This window comes from Morus notabilis, unplaced genomic scaffold, assembly GCF_000414095.1.
Source record: "Morus notabilis unplaced genomic scaffold, ASM41409v2 Scaffold226, whole genome shotgun sequence".
Taxonomy (NCBI): domain Eukaryota; kingdom Viridiplantae; phylum Streptophyta; class Magnoliopsida; order Rosales; family Moraceae; genus Morus; species Morus notabilis.
This window is the reverse complement of record NW_010358750.1, coordinates 332313-351420: the sequence shown is the minus strand read 5'-3', so window position 1 is coordinate 351420 and position 19108 is coordinate 332313. Positions and strand designations below refer to the sequence as shown.

The 19108-nt window shown below is 33.8% G+C and overlaps 2 protein-coding genes across 2 annotated transcripts; one reads left to right on the top strand and one right to left on the bottom strand.

Annotated features, from left to right (window-relative positions):
- The first annotated feature begins 549 nt into the window (after positions 1–549).
- Positions 550–3413, top strand: LOC21399030 (malate dehydrogenase, chloroplastic). Its single transcript, XM_010093223.2, has 2 exons — positions 550–751; positions 1965–3413. The coding sequence occupies exon 2, from the start codon at positions 1973–1975 to the stop codon at positions 3161–3163; it is 1191 nt and encodes a 396-aa protein (XP_010091525.1). The 5' UTR covers positions 550–751; positions 1965–1972; the 3' UTR covers positions 3164–3413.
- A 556-nt stretch (positions 3414–3969) lies between these two features.
- LOC21399029 (pentatricopeptide repeat-containing protein At3g47530) lies at positions 3970–6513 on the bottom strand. The gene has a single exon (XM_010093222.2). It carries the CDS (start codon positions 6458–6460, stop codon positions 4538–4540), a length of 1923 nt encoding a protein of 640 aa, XP_010091524.1. The 5' UTR covers positions 6461–6513; the 3' UTR covers positions 3970–4537.
- Positions 6514–19108: the final 12595 nt, after the last annotated feature.

The following is a 19108-nucleotide window of genomic DNA, read 5'->3' as shown; positions in this document are numbered from 1 at the left end:
ATAAACGAGACAATATATTCTTACCAATTCTACTCAAAGAATCTATTCTTATAAGTCAGTAGTTCTAAATAATAATCAATTCTTCTTATTCATATATATTAAACAGAACTCCCCCACCCCTTCAAAAAAAAAAAAAAAGCAAAGACATTCATAATAAGGTATGAAAAAAAAATACCCTACTAAAAAGTTAATTTTACAGTGATCCGCGGTTCGGAATTATGTTTTATTAGTAATCAAAGAAAAAAATCAAAGAAAAAAAATCAAAGAAAAAAATCAAAAAGTATAAACAAAAATATAAAAGAATAATTATATAAAAAAAGAAAAAAAAAAAAAAAGAAGAGAAGAAGAAGAAGAAGAAGAAGAAGAAGGGTGTAGAAGGTAAATCGGAGCCGTTAAAAGAGAAGAGAGGACAAACGGCCAAGATTCACTGGAATATAGAAAAAGCAACAACAAGATTCGGGTAGATTCCCACGTTGCGTTGCGTTGCGGCGGTGCCTACAAAAACATTTATTTTTATTTTCTTTTATATATATATATATATATACACACAATACAATAGAGAGAGAGAGTGGCTGCGAAACCAAAACGCAGCTTACGAACCTGCGTGGACTCGTCCTAATAAACCCCCTTTAGCGGAGTTTACCACACCTACTCTCTCTCTCTCTCTCTCTCTCTCCTCTTTTTTATTAAAGTTTCCACCTCCAGATTTTCTCTACTACCTCTGCTTTCTAATCTTCGTTAGATCTCCACGGTTCGTTTTTCTCTCTTTGCTTTTTTCATTTTTTTTTCTTTGTCTATTTTTCTTTTTGGATCTCTGTAAACGTTGGGATTGCGAGGATTTTCCAATCCGGAAAATCGACATTAATTTTTTTTTTTTTTATTTCATTTCGTTTTCGTTGTTTATGGTAAAAGAAGGAACTGTGAAATTGTGAAAATTTTATTGGTTTTGGTAACGGATCTGTTTCTTTTGTTTAAGACTGTCGTCTGGTTGATGTTTAGATGTACACACACGCACATAATATATGTGTGTGTGTGTGTGTGTGTGTGTGTGTATATATATATTGCTTTTTAATTTCTTCGGAAGTAATTTTGATGATGATTTGGCATCAAACTACACTGGGTAGATTTAAAGATGGAAACTTTTTATGGTTTTCGTTTGGGTTAAAATTTCTATCTCCATCTGTTTTGCGCCAAAATGAACTTTTTTGGCGGAAATGGGACGAAAATTGCTTTCCCATTCATATTTCTCGACGGAATTCAGTATTGGGCTTTTCTTTTTTCTTTTTTTTTTTAATTTTCAGTAAATAAATGAAACGTGAAACAAAAATAAAGCAGGAAGAATAAAAGTAAGTTTGTACATAGGATGGTTCAAATGAATGTGAAACTGATATGTTCAGCGATTTTTATCCAAAATTTAATATTGGGATTTGAGAATAGCTCATGTATTTTGTCTATAAATTAGTGAAGAAACTAAAACAATATATGGATACTTAACTTTTTAGATTATTACCACCGAACCGATGTCCCTGAACTTTGAGGTCATTGCCAGTTTGCCTCTCGAGTTTTAACTCTCTCACTCTGCCCTTTGAATTTTGAATTGATCCCACTTAACCTTTTTGTTGGAATTTTAGTTTAAAACAGATGGAAAAAAATGAGAGCAATGCAGTTACATGCTCTTTCTGTTTGAATATCTATTAAAAGTAAACGTTAACTCCTTTTTTATCCAATTTAATTTTAACAGAAATTCTTACAAAAGGGCTTAAATGGGACTAATCTAAAATTTGAGTTTTCAAAGTTTAGAGACAAACTGAGAATGATTTCAAAGTTCAGGGGCACCAGTGATAATAATCTTAACTTTTTGTATTGTTTCAATTATAGCAATTTTCTAGGAATTACACTCAACTAAATGTCGTTTATTGTTCTGTCATTAACAACAAAGGCTTGATTTTCTCCTTGTATAACAGAGTGTAAGATGGCAGCAACATCAGCAGCTACCTTTTCGATTGGTACAACTGCCTCTCATGGCCCCAAAATGAGCTCGCTTTCGCAGTTGAAGCCTTGTGCTTTGAGGCTCAACGTGCAAAATTCATTTGAGTCATCCTTCCTAGGCAAGGAAAGCCCTGCGGCTCTACGAGCATCTTTCCCGCTAAAGGCTCAAAAGGCAGACCAGAGGTCCCACTACCACTTGCAGCCTCAAGCATCATACAAAGTAGCTGTTCTTGGAGCTGCCGGAGGGATCGGTCAGCCCTTGTCGCTTCTTATCAAAATGTCTCCGTTGGTTTCTGCCCTGCACCTTTACGATGTTGCAAATGTCAAAGGGGTTGCTGCAGATCTTAGCCACTGCAACACTCCCTCGCAAGTTCTGGACTTCACGGGAAATTCTGAGCTGGCCAATAGTTTGAAAGGTGTAAATGTGGTTGTCATACCTGCTGGTGTTCCCAGAAAGCCCGGTATGACTCGTGATGACCTCTTTAACATCAATGCCGGTATAGTAAAGAACCTGGTTGAGGCTGTTGCTGACAACTGCCCCGATGCCTTTATCCACATTATCAGTAACCCCGTCAACTCCACAGTGCCGATTGCGGCGGAAGTCCTGAAACAGAAAGGTGTGTATGATCCAAAGAAGCTTTTTGGTGTCACCACACTGGATGTCGTGAGAGCGAATACATTTGTTGCTCAGAAGAAGAATCTGAAATTGATTGATGTCGATGTCCCGGTTGTGGGGGGACATGCTGGTATAACAATTCTGCCCCTCCTATCGAAAACAAAACCATCAGTGAGCTTCACTGACGAAGAAATTCAAGAGCTGACCGTCAGGATTCAAAACGCTGGAACTGAGGTTGTGGAGGCTAAGGCAGGCGCAGGTTCTGCTACATTGTCGATGGCGTATGCTGCAGCTAGATTTGTTGAGTCATCCCTCCGTGCGCTGGATGGAGATGCTGACGTTTACGAATGTTCTTACGTGCAGTCGGATCTGACTGAGCTCCCATTCTTTGCGTCGAGGGTCAAGCTTGGAAGGAAAGGTGTTGAAGCTTTAATATCTTCCCACCTCCAGGGGCTGACCGAGTATGAGCAAAAGGCTTTGGAAGCCCTTAAGCCAGAGCTTAAGGCCAGCATTGAGAAGGGCATTGCATTTGCTCAGAAGCAAACTGTGGCTGTGTAGATTCCAAGTATCAAAAACTCTTACCTTGTTGTGACACATCCTTTGGAGAGAATGGTTGAACATTGATGATTTTTGTGCGGATTTTATCATTTCATCAGTACTTTCAGTTTTGTAGAATTTAAAGTTTTCTTGTTTCTTTTTTTGATTTCAAAGAACTTTGGTATGGAAAAGTAAAGGTGCCTGATGTCAGGTTTTGGAATAACATTGCTGGTGCGTAGTTACTTTTGAGGAGTATTTATTGGAATAAAAATTGATGGTGCACAATCACTTTTGGGGTTCAATAGATCTTAAAATTATGGTATTTTCATGTGAAATTTCACTTGCCAAAACCATTGAAATTTTATACATGCAAGTCCCTATCTGCGCAGGACCCACTGATTTTTTGGTCGAATTTGTTTTGATGCCTTGGATAGCAACAAGAAACGTCCATTATTAATCTTTTAAGATCTCACATCTTAGCTTTCAACTGTTACATTTTGGCATTTATAGGAGTGATGTAACACAAGACCCTTTTTATAATTCCAATCCACACTCAGAAAAACATTTTTATTTTATTTTATTTTTTATTATTTTTTTTTATTATTTTTTTTTTGTTTGAATCTGGAGTGGGAAAATTTGAACTTTACACTTGAAGACAGTGACTCAGGTTCTGCTGCTAGGTTACTCATATTTCAGGTTCTACTAATAGGTTATGCCCCTAACCGCCATAACTCATTTTATCGAGCTAATAAATAGGTTCTACTGCTAAGTTATGCCCATAACGGTTGTGCTCATTTTTAGACCTTCTATCATAAGGTTATGCCCATAACCGTTGTGCTCATTTTATTGACCTTCTATCATAAGGTGTACAAGCAACAAAAACAAATTCATTACAAATCCTCGTAATTTTTGCCGTCAATCTAGCAAGCTGCGGTCAAGCTTCATTTTACTAGTAGCTTCATGGTATTTAACTATGGCAGGCAAGGCAGTTAGTGGGGCTGCACATGTACTTTCTGTATACAATTTCTGCATTTTCGTTGTATTTGTATAGGAGCTGCTGTCATCAAAGACTAGGGAATAACCAAATAATTCGTCCATATTGCAAAACTCAGGAACAAAACAATGAATGTCCCTTTTGATAAGTACAAGAAACTCTGATGGCACTAGACGCACCAATTTGAGGCAAAATCTGAATTATACGTTCCTGAGTTTTAGCCTTGAGTTTTAGCCTTTTAGGTTAAAATTCAATTCTTATCTCTGCCATGATCTGCGTCCCAGTGTTGGTCTTGCGCATGATCTATTCGCCACCACACTGATGAATTCGACTAATGATCCAATTTTTGCAGCAAAACTTCGATTTGACCAATGTGTTTTCTTTTCCAACTCAAAGCTTTCCTACCAATAGTCATTGCAAGAGCAGCGTCCCTCCAGGAAATGATGAAAGCGGGTGCGATCTCGAATGACCACCTGTCTGTTATAAACCCCTGAGAGAACCTTGGCAAAATTGTGGCAATCGACACAAGTACGAATATTTTTGGCCACCCTGATTGTCGTGCCGGGAGGAGTCGAGAGAACCCCAAAAGCAATCGCTAATTTCTCACTGTGATAAGACAGTACAAACTCTCTCTCTTGTGCCCCCAAGTTGTGCAATTCAGACGATATCTCAACTACATAGCCAGCAATCTTCAGCTGACTGTTGATCTCAGCTAGCATCTCATATATTTCATCCTTTCGCAGGTGTGAAACATCATCTGCAACGAATTCATGTACTACTCCTTTCAGTTCAATTGTGCTACAGCCAGGTGTAGTTTGAAGTGCTTCATCCTTCAGAAACTTCCTCAATTCTGTTACCTTGTCCCAGTTGCCGGCTGAAGAATAGATATTCAACAACAGAACATAATCTCCAGCTTCTTGAGCCTTGAGTTCAATCAGATGTCCAATGACACGTTCACCGAGATTAACATGGCCATGAATTCGGCAAGCCCCAAGTAAGGTCCTCCATATTTCCGGATCCGGCTTGACATCCATTGACATTATAAGCCGATAGGCCCTATCAAGCAGACCGGCACGCCCCAATAAATCAACCATACAACCGTAGTGATGAATGTTAGGCGATATTCCAAACCCTTTGCTCATTCGGCCAAAAAACATCATTCCTTCATCAACCAACCCACAGTGGCTGCAGGCAGAAAGAATTCCTGTAAAAGTCTGAGCATCAGGTTTAACACCCGTCTTCTGCATTTCTTCAAACGCATTGATGGCTTCCCTTCCATATCCATTTATTGCCAGACCAGAAATCATCGCACTCCACGAAACCACATTCTTATCCTGCAATCCCCTAAACACCTCATATGCCTTATCCAACGATCCACACCGTGAATACATCGACACAAGAGAATTCCTTAGATTGGTATGACCGCCATAACCGTGCTCATCAATGTAACGACGAATTCGTTCCCCGAATTCCAACGCATTCAAGTTAGCACATGCTTGGAGCACAAGTAAACACGAAACCTCATCCGGCTCACACCCGTATTCCTCACTCTGCATAGCATCAAACAAACTCAAAGCATCCCGGGTCCGTTTATTTCTTAGACAGCACGATATCAACACATTCCAAGCAACAGTATCTCTCTTCGGCATTTCGTCGAACACCTTCAGCGCATCGCCAAATCTCTCGCAACCTGAATACAACTCCATCAAAGTAGTCAGCAAACGACAATCTGATAAATTACCATCTCTCAAAATCCTCCCATGAACCTGAACTCCACCCACAAACGATGAAATTCTAACGCAACACTTGACGGCGAACGACGACGAAAACGAATTCGCCCAAACGCCTCGCCGTATCATATCCTGGTACATACGAAGCCCCTCGTCCGGCTTGTCCGTCACAGAGTAAGCTCTGATCATGGCGTTGTGGTGAAGAAAAGATGGTCTCTTTATCTGAGCAAAGAACTTTCTAGAATACCCGATATCTCGCAACGAAGAAAGCGCAATGCAGGACAAGAACTTGAGGGAAATGGTGGGGTCTTGAGCGAGAGAAGTGCGGAGGAGGTGGGCATGAATTTGGCGCAAATGGGTGTTGTGGGAACACGATTTGATGATGGAAATCAGAGGGTGTTCTTGAATCTGTTTGGTGGGTGGAACCGGATTTCGTTGATGGGTTTTTGAGGGTGGTTTTGTTGGGTTTAGAAGTGGTTGGTGTTGGGTTTTAAGGGGAGGGAGTTGGGCGAGAGTGGCGGCGGAACGGCGGCGAGAAGTGGAGGGGAAATGGGGATGAAGAGTGGTGAGAGAGAAAGGTTTGTTCTTTCTCATTCTTATTATTTAGGCCTAGTTTATATCAGTTTACTGTAAACTACAGTTTGCTGTTTGTGGTTTTAAGATATCTTCAAATGGTTTGAATCCCATCAGACATTCATTTTAAGCAACTCAACATAAGACAAAAGTTTTTCTTTTTGTGTTTTGAACCTATGATTGCAAATTTAAAGTTACAGCGTAAAACACACTCTCAATTAAATACTATTTATTGTGTCAAATTTCTTATATATTATACTTTATAATAAATTTATTAAGTATAATATATAAAAAATTTGACATTTAATTATTATTAGTTGAAAACTTAAAATATATGCTTTTTTATATAATAATTACAACTTTTATATTTTTTTAATTATCTTAATCTTTTTAAGTTTTTTTTTTGTTATGGTTTCCCATAATCATAATCATTATGATATGGTTTTACAACTTAATGTTAAATATAATTTCACAACTTTTACATAATTCTATTTACAACTTATTATGTAAAAGTAGATTTACATTTTTTTTTTTGGTGTTGGCATTTGATTTTTACAACTTTCACAACATAATGATTATGAGAAAAAATAAATTTAGCATTTTAAATAGCATTATGTATTAAAATAAAAATGAAAATAACATGATGTATCATACTTTTTCATGTTAAATACACAATTGATAATAATATTTACATTGAAGATGGTCTAACAATTTATTTATGCATTGCTTCCAGTTTTTGGCTTCCTTATTAGTCAGTTGGCGCTAAACTTCTGCCAGAGATTAGATGATTTTTCTGGAGAGCCAAAGCTCTTTAGAAGAAGTAATGATTGATTGCAAAGTCATGAAATGTGGAATGTGGTTTTTTAAAGTTGTTTCTTAAAAATAAATAAATAAATAAAACTTGCACCAAAGATTTACTAAGATTTAATAAATTTCTTTCTAATATTTTTATTGCTTATTAGAATATTAAAATATCAACTTTGTCATAGCAAGCACTTGAAAATATATTTTTAGACACCAAAAAAATGCATTTTGAAATATAGGATTCTAAACATTACTTGAAAAGTCATAATTTTTGCTTGCCTTCTTTTGGTACCTAAAAGCATAAGCAAAAACAATACAAAAAGTTCCCTTAAAAAAATACAAATAGTCCAATATCAAAATCATTTAAAAAGTGTTGGTTTTTCTTTCAACTTTTCTGGACCTTTAACACAGATACATTTTTGAAAGGAACTCAAGAAACATGCAGAAATGTGGCAAACGACACGTCTGATTAGAGGAAGGAAAAAAAAGAAAAAAAAAACAGAAAAACAGAAAAAGAAAAAAACCAACATTTAGCACAAGTGATATGTCGTTATTGTCGTGAACGACAAAATAAGCTATGATCCCGTTCGTTTTACAATTTGAACCGCAACTTAAAATTTTTTACTATAATGTTTTTTTTATAAAAATTAAATTCAATCTTTTGCGTTATAATCTTCTCTTACATAATTTCACTTTTCAACTTAAGTTCTCAACTTTTACTAAAAACAATTGACATTTAACGTCTTTAATTAGACGAAGGTTTTACAAGAAACTGTCTTCTAATGTGCTAGCCCAAAACGCGGGTTAGCTGGCAAAATATTAGACGCCGGTTTCTTGTAAAACCGTCGTCTAATGTGAGCGCAGAAATTCAAAAATAAAATTTAACCTCAAATCTATTTTCATTTCGATATCTCTCTCTCTCTCCTCTTGTGAACCATATAGCCGCCACCTACCACCTAAAAATCTTTCTATGTCTCTTTCGACGCCACCACCGCCATTCTCTCTCTATATCTTTCTTCATCTCTCGCTTCGTCTCTCTCTCTTCGTCTCTCTTGACGCCGCCACCGCCATTCTCTCTCTTCGTCTGTTCTCCGACTCTCACTCTGTCTCTCGTCATCATACTCTCCAAGCCGTCCCGATGTTCGCCAAACTGCCAAGTGTCAACCTCCAAGGTGCCTGCAACCACCCCCCCCCGTGGTCGCTGACCCGCCAGCAGCTACCTCTGTCTTCATTTTGGTCAGTCTAAGTTATAATACTTTTTGGATTTGAAATTTATAACTATAGATTAGACGACGGTTATTTTCAATTAGGTTAGACTATTAGACAACGTTTTTTTTTAAATATTATATGATTGTTAGGATTAGAACTAATTAATTGTGTTTCTAGTATTATTTGAATATTTAAATTGCATATGATTTAAGAAGTTTTAAGTTAGTTAGGTTAAGATTAAGAATGAAACTAAATCTAAATTTAAGTTATTTAGTACATTTTTTGTATATATTGATTAGATTAGGTTAAATTTAATGTTGATTAGGTTAGTTTTAAGTTAATTAGTATAGGATTAAGAATGAAGCTAAATCTATATATGTTGATTACATGTTGATTCCTGAAAACATGGCGGGCTGTGATTGATTGAGGAAGAACTTAATACCGCACGAGAGTTATTTAGGGAGGAAGGCACTTCCGATGGGACAAATCAATATAAACTTAGGAAAAGAACAAAATTTGATTCAGATGATGATGGAAAACCATAATGCGTATAGTTGTCAAAATGAGGGATAAAGGAGAAAGAATAAAAGTACAATTTGATGAAAAAAATAACCCCAATGGAAAAGCGGGGAATGAGCTACAAAGTTATGTCGGTATTTTGGCACATGAACGCATGTCAATAACAATAGAAGATTAGAGACATAAAGAAAATTAGAATGATTTGGTTCATTGTTTCACGATTCCAGAGACTGTAAAAAATACGAGCTTATTTGTATGGCGAAGATGGCTCGGGACTTTAGGTTGAACATATTCATGACCTTTGTAATGCCGTTAAAGGATAGTCCCCAAGTCTTTGAACTCCCAAAGAAAGTGGCTAGAAACTACCATTCAATTATCCTGGAAGAATGTAGGAAGTTTGTGGAGTATAGACTTAGTGACGATCGACAGGCCGTTTCTGAATAAGCATCTAAGAGAAGGGGATCATATAAGTACCCATATGGAAATGCTCGTGGGGGATATAGGAAAGCAGAGGAAGATTATGTAAGTCTTCAATTACTTTTTTTCAATGATTTTAATTACTTTTTGTTTGTATTACAATCTTTAATATACTTTTTAATTGAATGCCGATGCGAATGCATAACAAAACGGCGAAGCCGGATCAAGCCACTTTAAGGCAATTCATACGCAAAAACCCGGACGAAACTTACAAAATTCCGGAATGCGAAGAGATCAGAAAATTAATTGTGAGTTATTACTTTTCTTTTTAATATTCGTTTGATCAATGGGAAATATGCCAAAAAATTTATAATATTTTTGTTCTAAATTTTGTAGGACCAATACGCCGAAGAAGAGTCCCATAAAAAGTTTCAATCTTAGGGGACTAATGACGTGCTTACTAGATCATTGGGAAATCTAGAACACTCAGGCCGTGTTCGTGGGAAATCCCAATTTGTCAAAAAGTTTACTTATTTTCATTCCACTGGCAGATCAAGAAGGGATGAGGAGTTGGCAATGTTACGTAAGAGGGTGGAAATAATGGAAGCCAGATGGGAAGCAATGCAATCATCTCAAGGCCATACCTCAGCACTTGTAGGAGAGGGAATGGGAACTCCTACGGTGGATCAACGGTGTAGTATTAAGGAGAGTTGTATTGTCCATAATACTACGCCACCGGCAGAGCCCCCCTCATCAAGCCTTGGTGATGGTAGTAAGTGCATTCTTCTGGCTCCAACAAAGGGGAAGAACAATTTTATCGTTGTTGTGACGGGGATGGCATGGTTGGATAGTCACCCCACCAATGTTGTCCAAGGTATCACATTTGAGGAGGGAAATAAACGCGTCTATATTCAATTAACTTATGTGACAGATGCACCTCTGCCTATCCCTATATTTGATAGCACAATTATGGCTGACGCTCTTGGAGGATTTGTTATATGGCCCTGGAATTTGGTTGAACCAGGGTCCTTGAGTAAAGTTAGCAAAGCTATGACCGGAAAAGAACCCGTGGAGAATCTCCCGGAGCCGACAAAGAAAAAAACTGGAAAACAAAAAAATAAGTTGAAAAATACACAAGGACCCGCCAGGGACGGGGAAGTAACACAACCGCTGCCAGAGCAGTTGCAAGGGTTGCCCACAGAAATGTAAGACTTAATGATTCATGTGTGACAATTGATGGGCATCAATGGAACAATTCAGATTCCCCTTTCATTCAATATGACTCAGGTACATAATATGAAGATCTTCATTACAGCCGATGATATCAAATGGATGGCTACCTATCAAGAACATAGTCTTGTGTGTATCATGGCTTACATGTGGTAATATAACTATCCTTATTACTTTTTCACACTAAATTATTATTTATTATTAAATGTATAACTAACTGTTGGTAAGAACACATTTTCCAACACTAACTTTTTCATTTTGTTGGGAATAGTGTCCTAGAAGCATAAGATGTAATAGGATATTTATTATTTAACTAATAAAAGAGTTTATTCATCATTTTATGTGCATATATTTATGAATATTTTATGAATATAAAATGAAAATTCCGTGATTATTTATGTAACCTTAAACATTATATATAAGTGTTATATACGAGAGGATAATGTTTAAGGATAATAATCAATAACATTGTTCATAATCAATTTAATTAAAGTTCAGAATCTTTAATTAAAACATTATTAATACATGTCATTCCCATTTAGAATGAAATGGTGCTATCCGCACTGTTAATATGGTGAGATATTGAATGAGTGTATTTCGCATAATGAGATTATGTGGAACAGGGACACAGACACAATATGAATTTCTAATAATTTCCGTTAAGCATAAAAATTATAATTGAGTCTACCGATGGTCATATATAGAATGATCTTAATCCTGAGTTCTTAACAAACTCCTATTTATGGATTTGTGTCTTTTGATTTACTCGGTACGGATTCTGAGACCCTGAATCCTATTCCTTGTATTTTGGAGACATGATAAAGTAGGTAGCCGGGAATGTTATTATACGAGATGGAATCCATTCCTTCTTGAGAAAGAAGTAGATAAATAATTCTCTTGAGTGTTGATTCGGTACTTGGATTAGTTAGAGCACTCTGGTTCATGAATGTGTTTTATGAATCACTATACATTAGAGAATCAATGGTACTCAAGGATAAATATGTAATTAGAGAGGTTAACGGATTCTTTAAAGTGTTTAATTAATTATTAATTTTATTGGAGCTCGGGATTATAGGTCCATAAGTCCCCGCGTCGTCCTTGTAATTCTACCAGGCACAAAGGACAAAATGGAAATTTTAGAATTATGGAATTCTAAAATTAAATACTCGAAAAATAATTATTGAGAATTAATTATTATTTAAATAATGTGATTATTTAAATTTAAATTTGAATCATGAACATAATTTAAATTTATCATTTGAAACTTATTTGATAAGTTGTTCAATTTAGAATTCAAATTAATTTAAGTTTGACTTAAATTCGAATTTGAATTTGAAATAAAATTGGACTACAGGATAAAGGATGATTTTCTCTTCCTTCCCTATCTGCAATTTGGCGCCACACACAGGGATAGGAATCCCTAATATGGCCAGCCACAATAGATAAGGTAGTCTCACGTGTGCCCACACACACGTCTACGTGGAATCAAGGAATTGATGTGGAAGACTTTGGTTTTCTAAACACAAAGATTGGAGCAAGGATTGTTCGTGGTCAAAGAACTCAAGTTATCATCCGAGTCGGCCTCCAGGTATTTTTCCTAATTGAGTTCTTGATATATAAATTAATGTGATTAATTTATTCGTGCATAAATTAATATAATCTATAGAGTATCTCAAAAGTTTTATGAAAATTTTTGTTATACTTGATCCGCCTCCCCGCCACGCTTCCGCATCCGAATTCGATTCGGCTACCAACACATTTTTCATGTAGTCACTTGTGGCATGTCTGCAATTAAGAGAATGTCCTAGGACATTGGCGTTTCATGTCCCCGATGCTCACGTCCTGCGTTCCAGGCTAACCGGAGTTGGATATAGAGCGACGAGCAAATGTCATTTGTACATTTTTATTACAATCAGATGCTCGATATACTTTCTTCGTGCCATACAATGGAGGAGGACGTTGGATGTTGATTGTGATATCTCCCACACAAGATAAGGTCATGTAGTTAGATCCCTTCACAGTGAAAGTACGCGTAGACTTCAGAAGAATGATTGCCCTATAAGTTTAGCATTCTTTATAACTTTTGAACTACTAATTTATATTATTTCCTTCACTAATTAATTAATTTTTTCATCATTTATTAGTGTGTTACGTGGTTAGAAGGCACAAACAAGGTTCGAGTTTAAACGCCATGCGGATGGGTTCACAAAATTTCTCATCCCAAAGGTAAGTGTTCATAATTTTGTTCATTGAATTACTCTAACTTAAGAAATATACCATTTTTCATGTACTAAAATTTGTTATTAATTATCAGAAAATTTCGACACAAGAGGGGAACAAAGAATACGGGTTCTTCGTCTTACAGTACATGTGCGATATAATGAGAGTCAATGTTAATGATTTAAAAAAATAGAGGCATATACTAATGAGCATTTGGTAGAAGTGATAAATGAATGGGCACATTTTGTAAATGGACATATATTGTAAAGGTACATATAACATATTGTAAAGGGACATATAATTTAATTTATGTATACATTTTGATTTGAATATATGTAATATTAATTTATTTATGTTCTATGACTTGTGACTCGTGTTAATTGTGTGACTAAAATGTTGATAAATTACGGGATTAATAGGCCAACCTGTGGAAAAAACAATGAAATAGCACCAATTTTTTTGGTGTATAAGGTAGATATAGCGACGGTTTTTAACTAAAACCGTCGTTATATAAATTATTTTTAATGACGGTTTCTAAAGAAACTGTCGCTAAATGTGAAACTAATCGCCAAAATTATTATTTTAGGAAGATCTTAGACAATTATTTTGTATATAAACCATCATCTAATGTTCTATTTAACGACAGATAAAAATCGTCGTCAAATTGTACATCAATTTAACGACTCAATTAGATGACAGTTCACCTAACTGTCGTCTAATCTTTTAATGACGGTTATTAACGGGCGTTAAATCTCAGAGTTCTATTGGTGTTTTTATTTATTGATGTATTATAATGGTCATAACACCATCATCTTCATTTTCTTGTTCCAACTTTCAGGTATCGGAGAAGTGAAAAGACAAAAAATCACGGTGTACCTCCGAGAGAAGCTGTTTAAATATTTAGTTGACTATTGTAATTAATTAGTGAGTGATAATATTCTTTTCCCATTTCCAATGTGAACAAAACTCTTGTATAATTATAGGAGAGTGATAACCAAATTGTAGGAAGATAATTGTAGAAAGTCGATTTATAGACAATTTATATTGTTAAATCACGTTAAATCTTTATGATCCTTGGGAAAAGTGATTTGGTAAGAATATATTGTTAAATCACGTTAAATCTTTATATTCTTCCTACCTTTGTTTATTTCTAAATTTCAAGTGAAACATTGATATTAATTTGAGACTTGTACAAAAGAAGATTTCAATGTTGAGCTGCTTCTAAATGTGTAGCCACAAATGCTCTCAAAAAGCAACCTGTAGAAAAAAATGCAAGTTCTAATTTGAAATTCAACTTTAAATTATTTGAACATCAATACTCTTCAAATTCTGAAGTTTTATTTTAGATGCTGATAACTAAAAATCCTCCTTTTCTACAAAACTTGGGGAGGATGACTCTTTTTAAAGCTTATTTAAGTAAATATTTGTAAATTGATCTTAGAGTGCGTATTGACACTCCTTCTTTTACACATTACACACCCCTTTTAATGTGGCTAAAATATTCATTAATATAATTACTTTTAAGGACAATAATATTTAAAAAAAAAATACTCATTACATACCTTATCATTAAAAGTTTCCCCACAAAAAGGTACGTGGTTAAATTTTTTCTTACAAATTCTTATTTTTTTCAATTCAATTTTTGATGGTTATACATTAGTTCTAACATAATCATGATTCGTAAAAAAATTTTTGAAGAAAAATATTCGTGAAAGAGCCGCCGGCATGTGAACTTCACTATGATTGAATGTGGAAATTGGAAATTTTTTCTTTTTTTTGGTTGCATACGTCTACTGCTCTACTCAGCATATTAAGTAGTATTTTTTTTTTTTTTTTTTTGGTTGCATACGTCTTCTACTATACTCTAGTCGTCGGGGATTGTAATTATTTTGTCGTTGGGGAAAGTCCAGAAGACTCGATGATCATGGTTTTTATAGGTTACAAGTAATTTATGCTTCAATGATGAAAGTTGGGCTTTCAATATCATCTTCAATAACGAAAGCGTGCATTACAATAATAATAATAATAATAATAAATTAAAAAAAAAACTTCTTATTCTGTAGCATAATGTTCTTATAAATCATATTTTCTTCCAAAAAAAAAAAAAAACAAACAAACACTCCAATTTCATATATATGAAAATAAATAATAAGATAAAGAAAAGGATAAGTTTGATTGGCGGGAGCAAAAAAAAAAAAAAAAACAGAGAATGGTTTAAGAGGGGTGTAACAAGTAGAATGTAGATGGTTTAAGAATGTGTGTATAAAAAATAAAATTAGGGTGATTTAATTGTGAGGGTTTTTTAAAAAATTTTAAGAGTGGTGTAACAAGTAAAATGAGGGGTAGTTTAAGAACGTGTGTGTAAAAAGTAGAATAGAGAATGTCAATAGATGCACCCTTGATCCTATTACAAATTATTTTTGACAGATAATAGATTAATTAATCATTGATTTATATTTTTAAATTTTTAATTACGTATGGTTCTAGTTTTTTTTTCCCTAGAAAGTAAACATTTTTCAAGTTTAGCAAAATTAATCACATTTTAGGCTTAGAAGGGTCTCTCTCTGTTGCGATTTCTACTTTGGATCCCAGAAAATAAAACGAACAATTGATTTTCTTATAGTGATGGTTGTTTTATTATATACTAGTTTTATAGTGTGCTCTGCACGTATTGTCATGTTGTAAACACTTGAAGAATTTATTGTTTATCGAATAATGAAAAATTCATTTATAGTACAACTATATATTTTAAGATTTTTGAATTTGTTTTAAAAAGAAATAGGTGTAAAGATGACAATTCACCCAAAAAAAAAAGTAGGGACACATTTGAAAAAAATTATTTTAACCAATCAAAAATAAAATAGGAACACATGCGAAAAAATTACATTCATATGAGTAAATTAGGAACAATATATTTTCATAAAACACACAAAAAATTAAAATGTAAAACACAATTCACAAAAAATAAAGATAAAAAAAAAAAAGAAATAAAAAAAAGGGTAAGTGAAGGGGCTGCCACGTAACAGCTTCATAGAAAAAAAAAACTTTGACTCTTTTATGTATTGTACGTTAGATGCATATTATAAAGATTTTGATCATGAAAGAAAATTATTTAAGGATACTAGCTGATCTTATTATGTTTTCCTATTGTTTACTTATAGCTCAAATGTTAGAGCCTGTTAATACATCTAGAATCAAGAATTCATCAAATATAGAAGGGAAATACAGACAAAATGTCCCATTCATTTCATCGATTTGAGTTTAGAATTCAAATTTTGCTACAGTAAAAAGCTCTCAGAAACAGTCATATCTAACTTTTTTGTTATAGTAAAATGCTCTCATATAAAGTCACATTTTAACTCGAACCAGCGAACTAAACGGACCCTAAATACCCCCTTAGACTGTAGGACTCTTGATTTTTACATTTTATTTTTTATTAATACCCTTTTTTAATCAAATACTATATTAGTTAAAATTGTATTAATCAAGTATAAAAGTTAAAAATTTAAACTCATGCACTTTTAAAAATAAGTTCAGCATTTGCTCAATATTTAACATTCCCAATCGTAAACATTTTGAATAAGCAAGCACATATGCAAATGATGTGTTAAGGAGACCGATTCTAACTCTAACTTTATATTAATTTATGAGTTGTTATTCTTTTATTGTTAGGTACAATTTCATTTTTTGTCAATTTTTTAAATACCTATTAATAAAATATTGGCAACTCATGAATTAGTATACAAGTTAGGCTTATAGTTAGTGTCCCTTAGTATCTATATCATTATTGCACTATACTATGACAAAGAGCCAAAACTTTGTATAATAAGTTATATTATTCGTTCGCCATATGAGATTTAAAGATTGTTAAGATTTATATATGATTCTAATTGGTATTTCAAAGGAAGAAACTTTTTTTAGTTTTACAATGGTTTAGCATTTGGAACAACATAACAGAATCATTGACTACGAGACAATAATTGATGTTAAGATATTTGATGTCATCTGAGTAATAGACATAGCTTGGACTCAAGGACTGCGAAGCATATAGTTGGAATGCATGACTCAGTGGAAGACATTTGTTTGGCCAACAATCGGTTGATAAATTAAAAAATTATGCAATACGTGCTTTTCGTATTTGGAGTTAGAATGATACTTCAGATAAGAAATCCTTGTTTCTCAACTAATTGGTCAATTTGCCACAAAATCCGAAGCAATTTAAATATAAAAGAAATAGTTTAATCTAAGTTAGAAGCCAACACTTAGAATGCTATTAATTAGCACGATTTCACACAACGACTCTACACTTTTTGAATAGGCTTCAGATCATCTTCCTTTTTGCTTTCAAATCTATGTGGGACTACGATGTGTTTTTATTTTTGCCAAAAGTTTAATTACTAATTCTAATTCTGGCTTATGCAGAGACGAAGGCAGTTTACGCCCAGGGGGCTTCTTTTTTCTTTTATTTGTAATATATATATATATAACAAATTGGATATAGCCTCCTAGAAAATTGAAAATCCAATCTTAAAACCTCCAAAAACTTAAAAAGTACTACTTTTTGGAGCAATACCTTTAAGATTACTACTTTCTAAAAAATACTACAAATTTTAACTTCCAAAGTCTTTTGTAACTAACTAAGAATGAATAATACTTGTCTATTAATTTATCTACTTCTAACATTAACATTAACTCTACTTGTTGTTATTAATATTGTAGAAAGGGTATCTTATGTTATCAATACTTCGAAGAATTGACTAAGCAATTGAATTGGAGATCAATTAATTAATATTTACTTATGTACATCAAGAAAATTATCTTTAATAACATTGAAAATATTATTATTATGTAATATTTTTGGATAAACTTTGATGTAGTTAAAATTAGCCCTCGACTTCATCATTGGGCATACATGTAGTCATATAACTGTTAACATAAACGATTTATAAACAATGCTAAGGACACCAACTCCGATTCTAATTTTTATGTACTAATTAATGTGGCATTTAAATTGTCAAGAAACGCGTAGTAATATCCTGTTACCATAAGACGGTGTTTTTAAAAAGTTTTACCGACATTTTTAAACCATCGTTAATTGTATTGTACATATAAGGATTATCAAACAGACGACGCTTTACAAAACTGTCATCTATTCTTTTAATAATGGATTTAAACCGTTATTAAATTTGTACGTGCTAGTGGATAGACTTATGAAGCGAGTGAGACTGTTTCCTTAGACATAAAATGCATAAAAACAAACAACTTGAAAAATGAAAAACATTCAAAAAAAAAATGAAATGTAAAAGTAAAACGCAATAAACATCATTTTCAGACAATCATTGAAGGGACAATGAATAGTGAAACAACATCAAGTATAGCATCGCCTCTCAAATGACCAAAAAGGTATTAGTTTTCAAATTTCTACTCACCTCAAAATCTGCATTCTCTCTGTTGGTATTCATTTAGAAGTTCACTATACGTCCAAGAATGGTTGAGGCATTTTATGCACAAAGAATTAGTTAAATAGTAAGAAAGTTATTTAGATTTTATTGACATTTAATATTTGAATACAACGAAAACGTTGCGCAATTTTTTTTATTTAATTGATACGATAATTTAGACTTTTTGTAGGTCTTTAAGGATAAGCAGTTCTAAACTGACTCAAACCTAAGCCCCACGGTTTCAAACCGCACCAAAACCATTGGATTTAATGGAATTAGATTTGGATTGAAAAAATACGTCAAACCAGACCGCTTTCACCCTTGTACTTTTCTTCTTCATGCATGCACCACATATAATGCATATATATATACATATATATATACATATATATATATACATATATATATATACATACACACACACACACACACCTAGATCTACTATAAATTAAAAGAAGTTATACATACGACTTGAACTAGAAAATTAAACGCGTACGGTTCCCAAAAAGAAGTTCTTACAATATATTTTCCTTAAACCCCTTCCCTAATTATATATTTAAAAAAAAAGTGTAATCTTTCAATATATTGCTTCTAGAAGAAGCCCCTATAAGCAAAGAAAGGCTCTTCAGAACCCTCTCAAGTCTCAACCCTGGCACCTGCACATTTCACAATCTGTGTCCTAAAACTAATATACCAAGCTGATATATATCTTACTTCTAAAACAAAACAAAACAAAACAAAAAAAGAAAAAGAAACACACACACAAAAGAAAAAAAGATAATATGATCTATACAAATAAGTAGAGATCATTCAACACAGTTTTGGCCTT

What these genes read in the sequence shown, in the direction of transcription:
- LOC21399030 (XM_010093223.2), top strand. Translation starts at nt 1,973, where the DNA reads ATGGCAGCAACATCAGCAGCTACCTTTTCGATTGGTACAACTGCCTCT.
- LOC21399029 (XM_010093222.2), bottom strand. Translation starts at nt 6,460, where the DNA reads ATGAGAAAGAACAAACCTTTCTCTCTCACCACTCTTCATCCCCATTTC.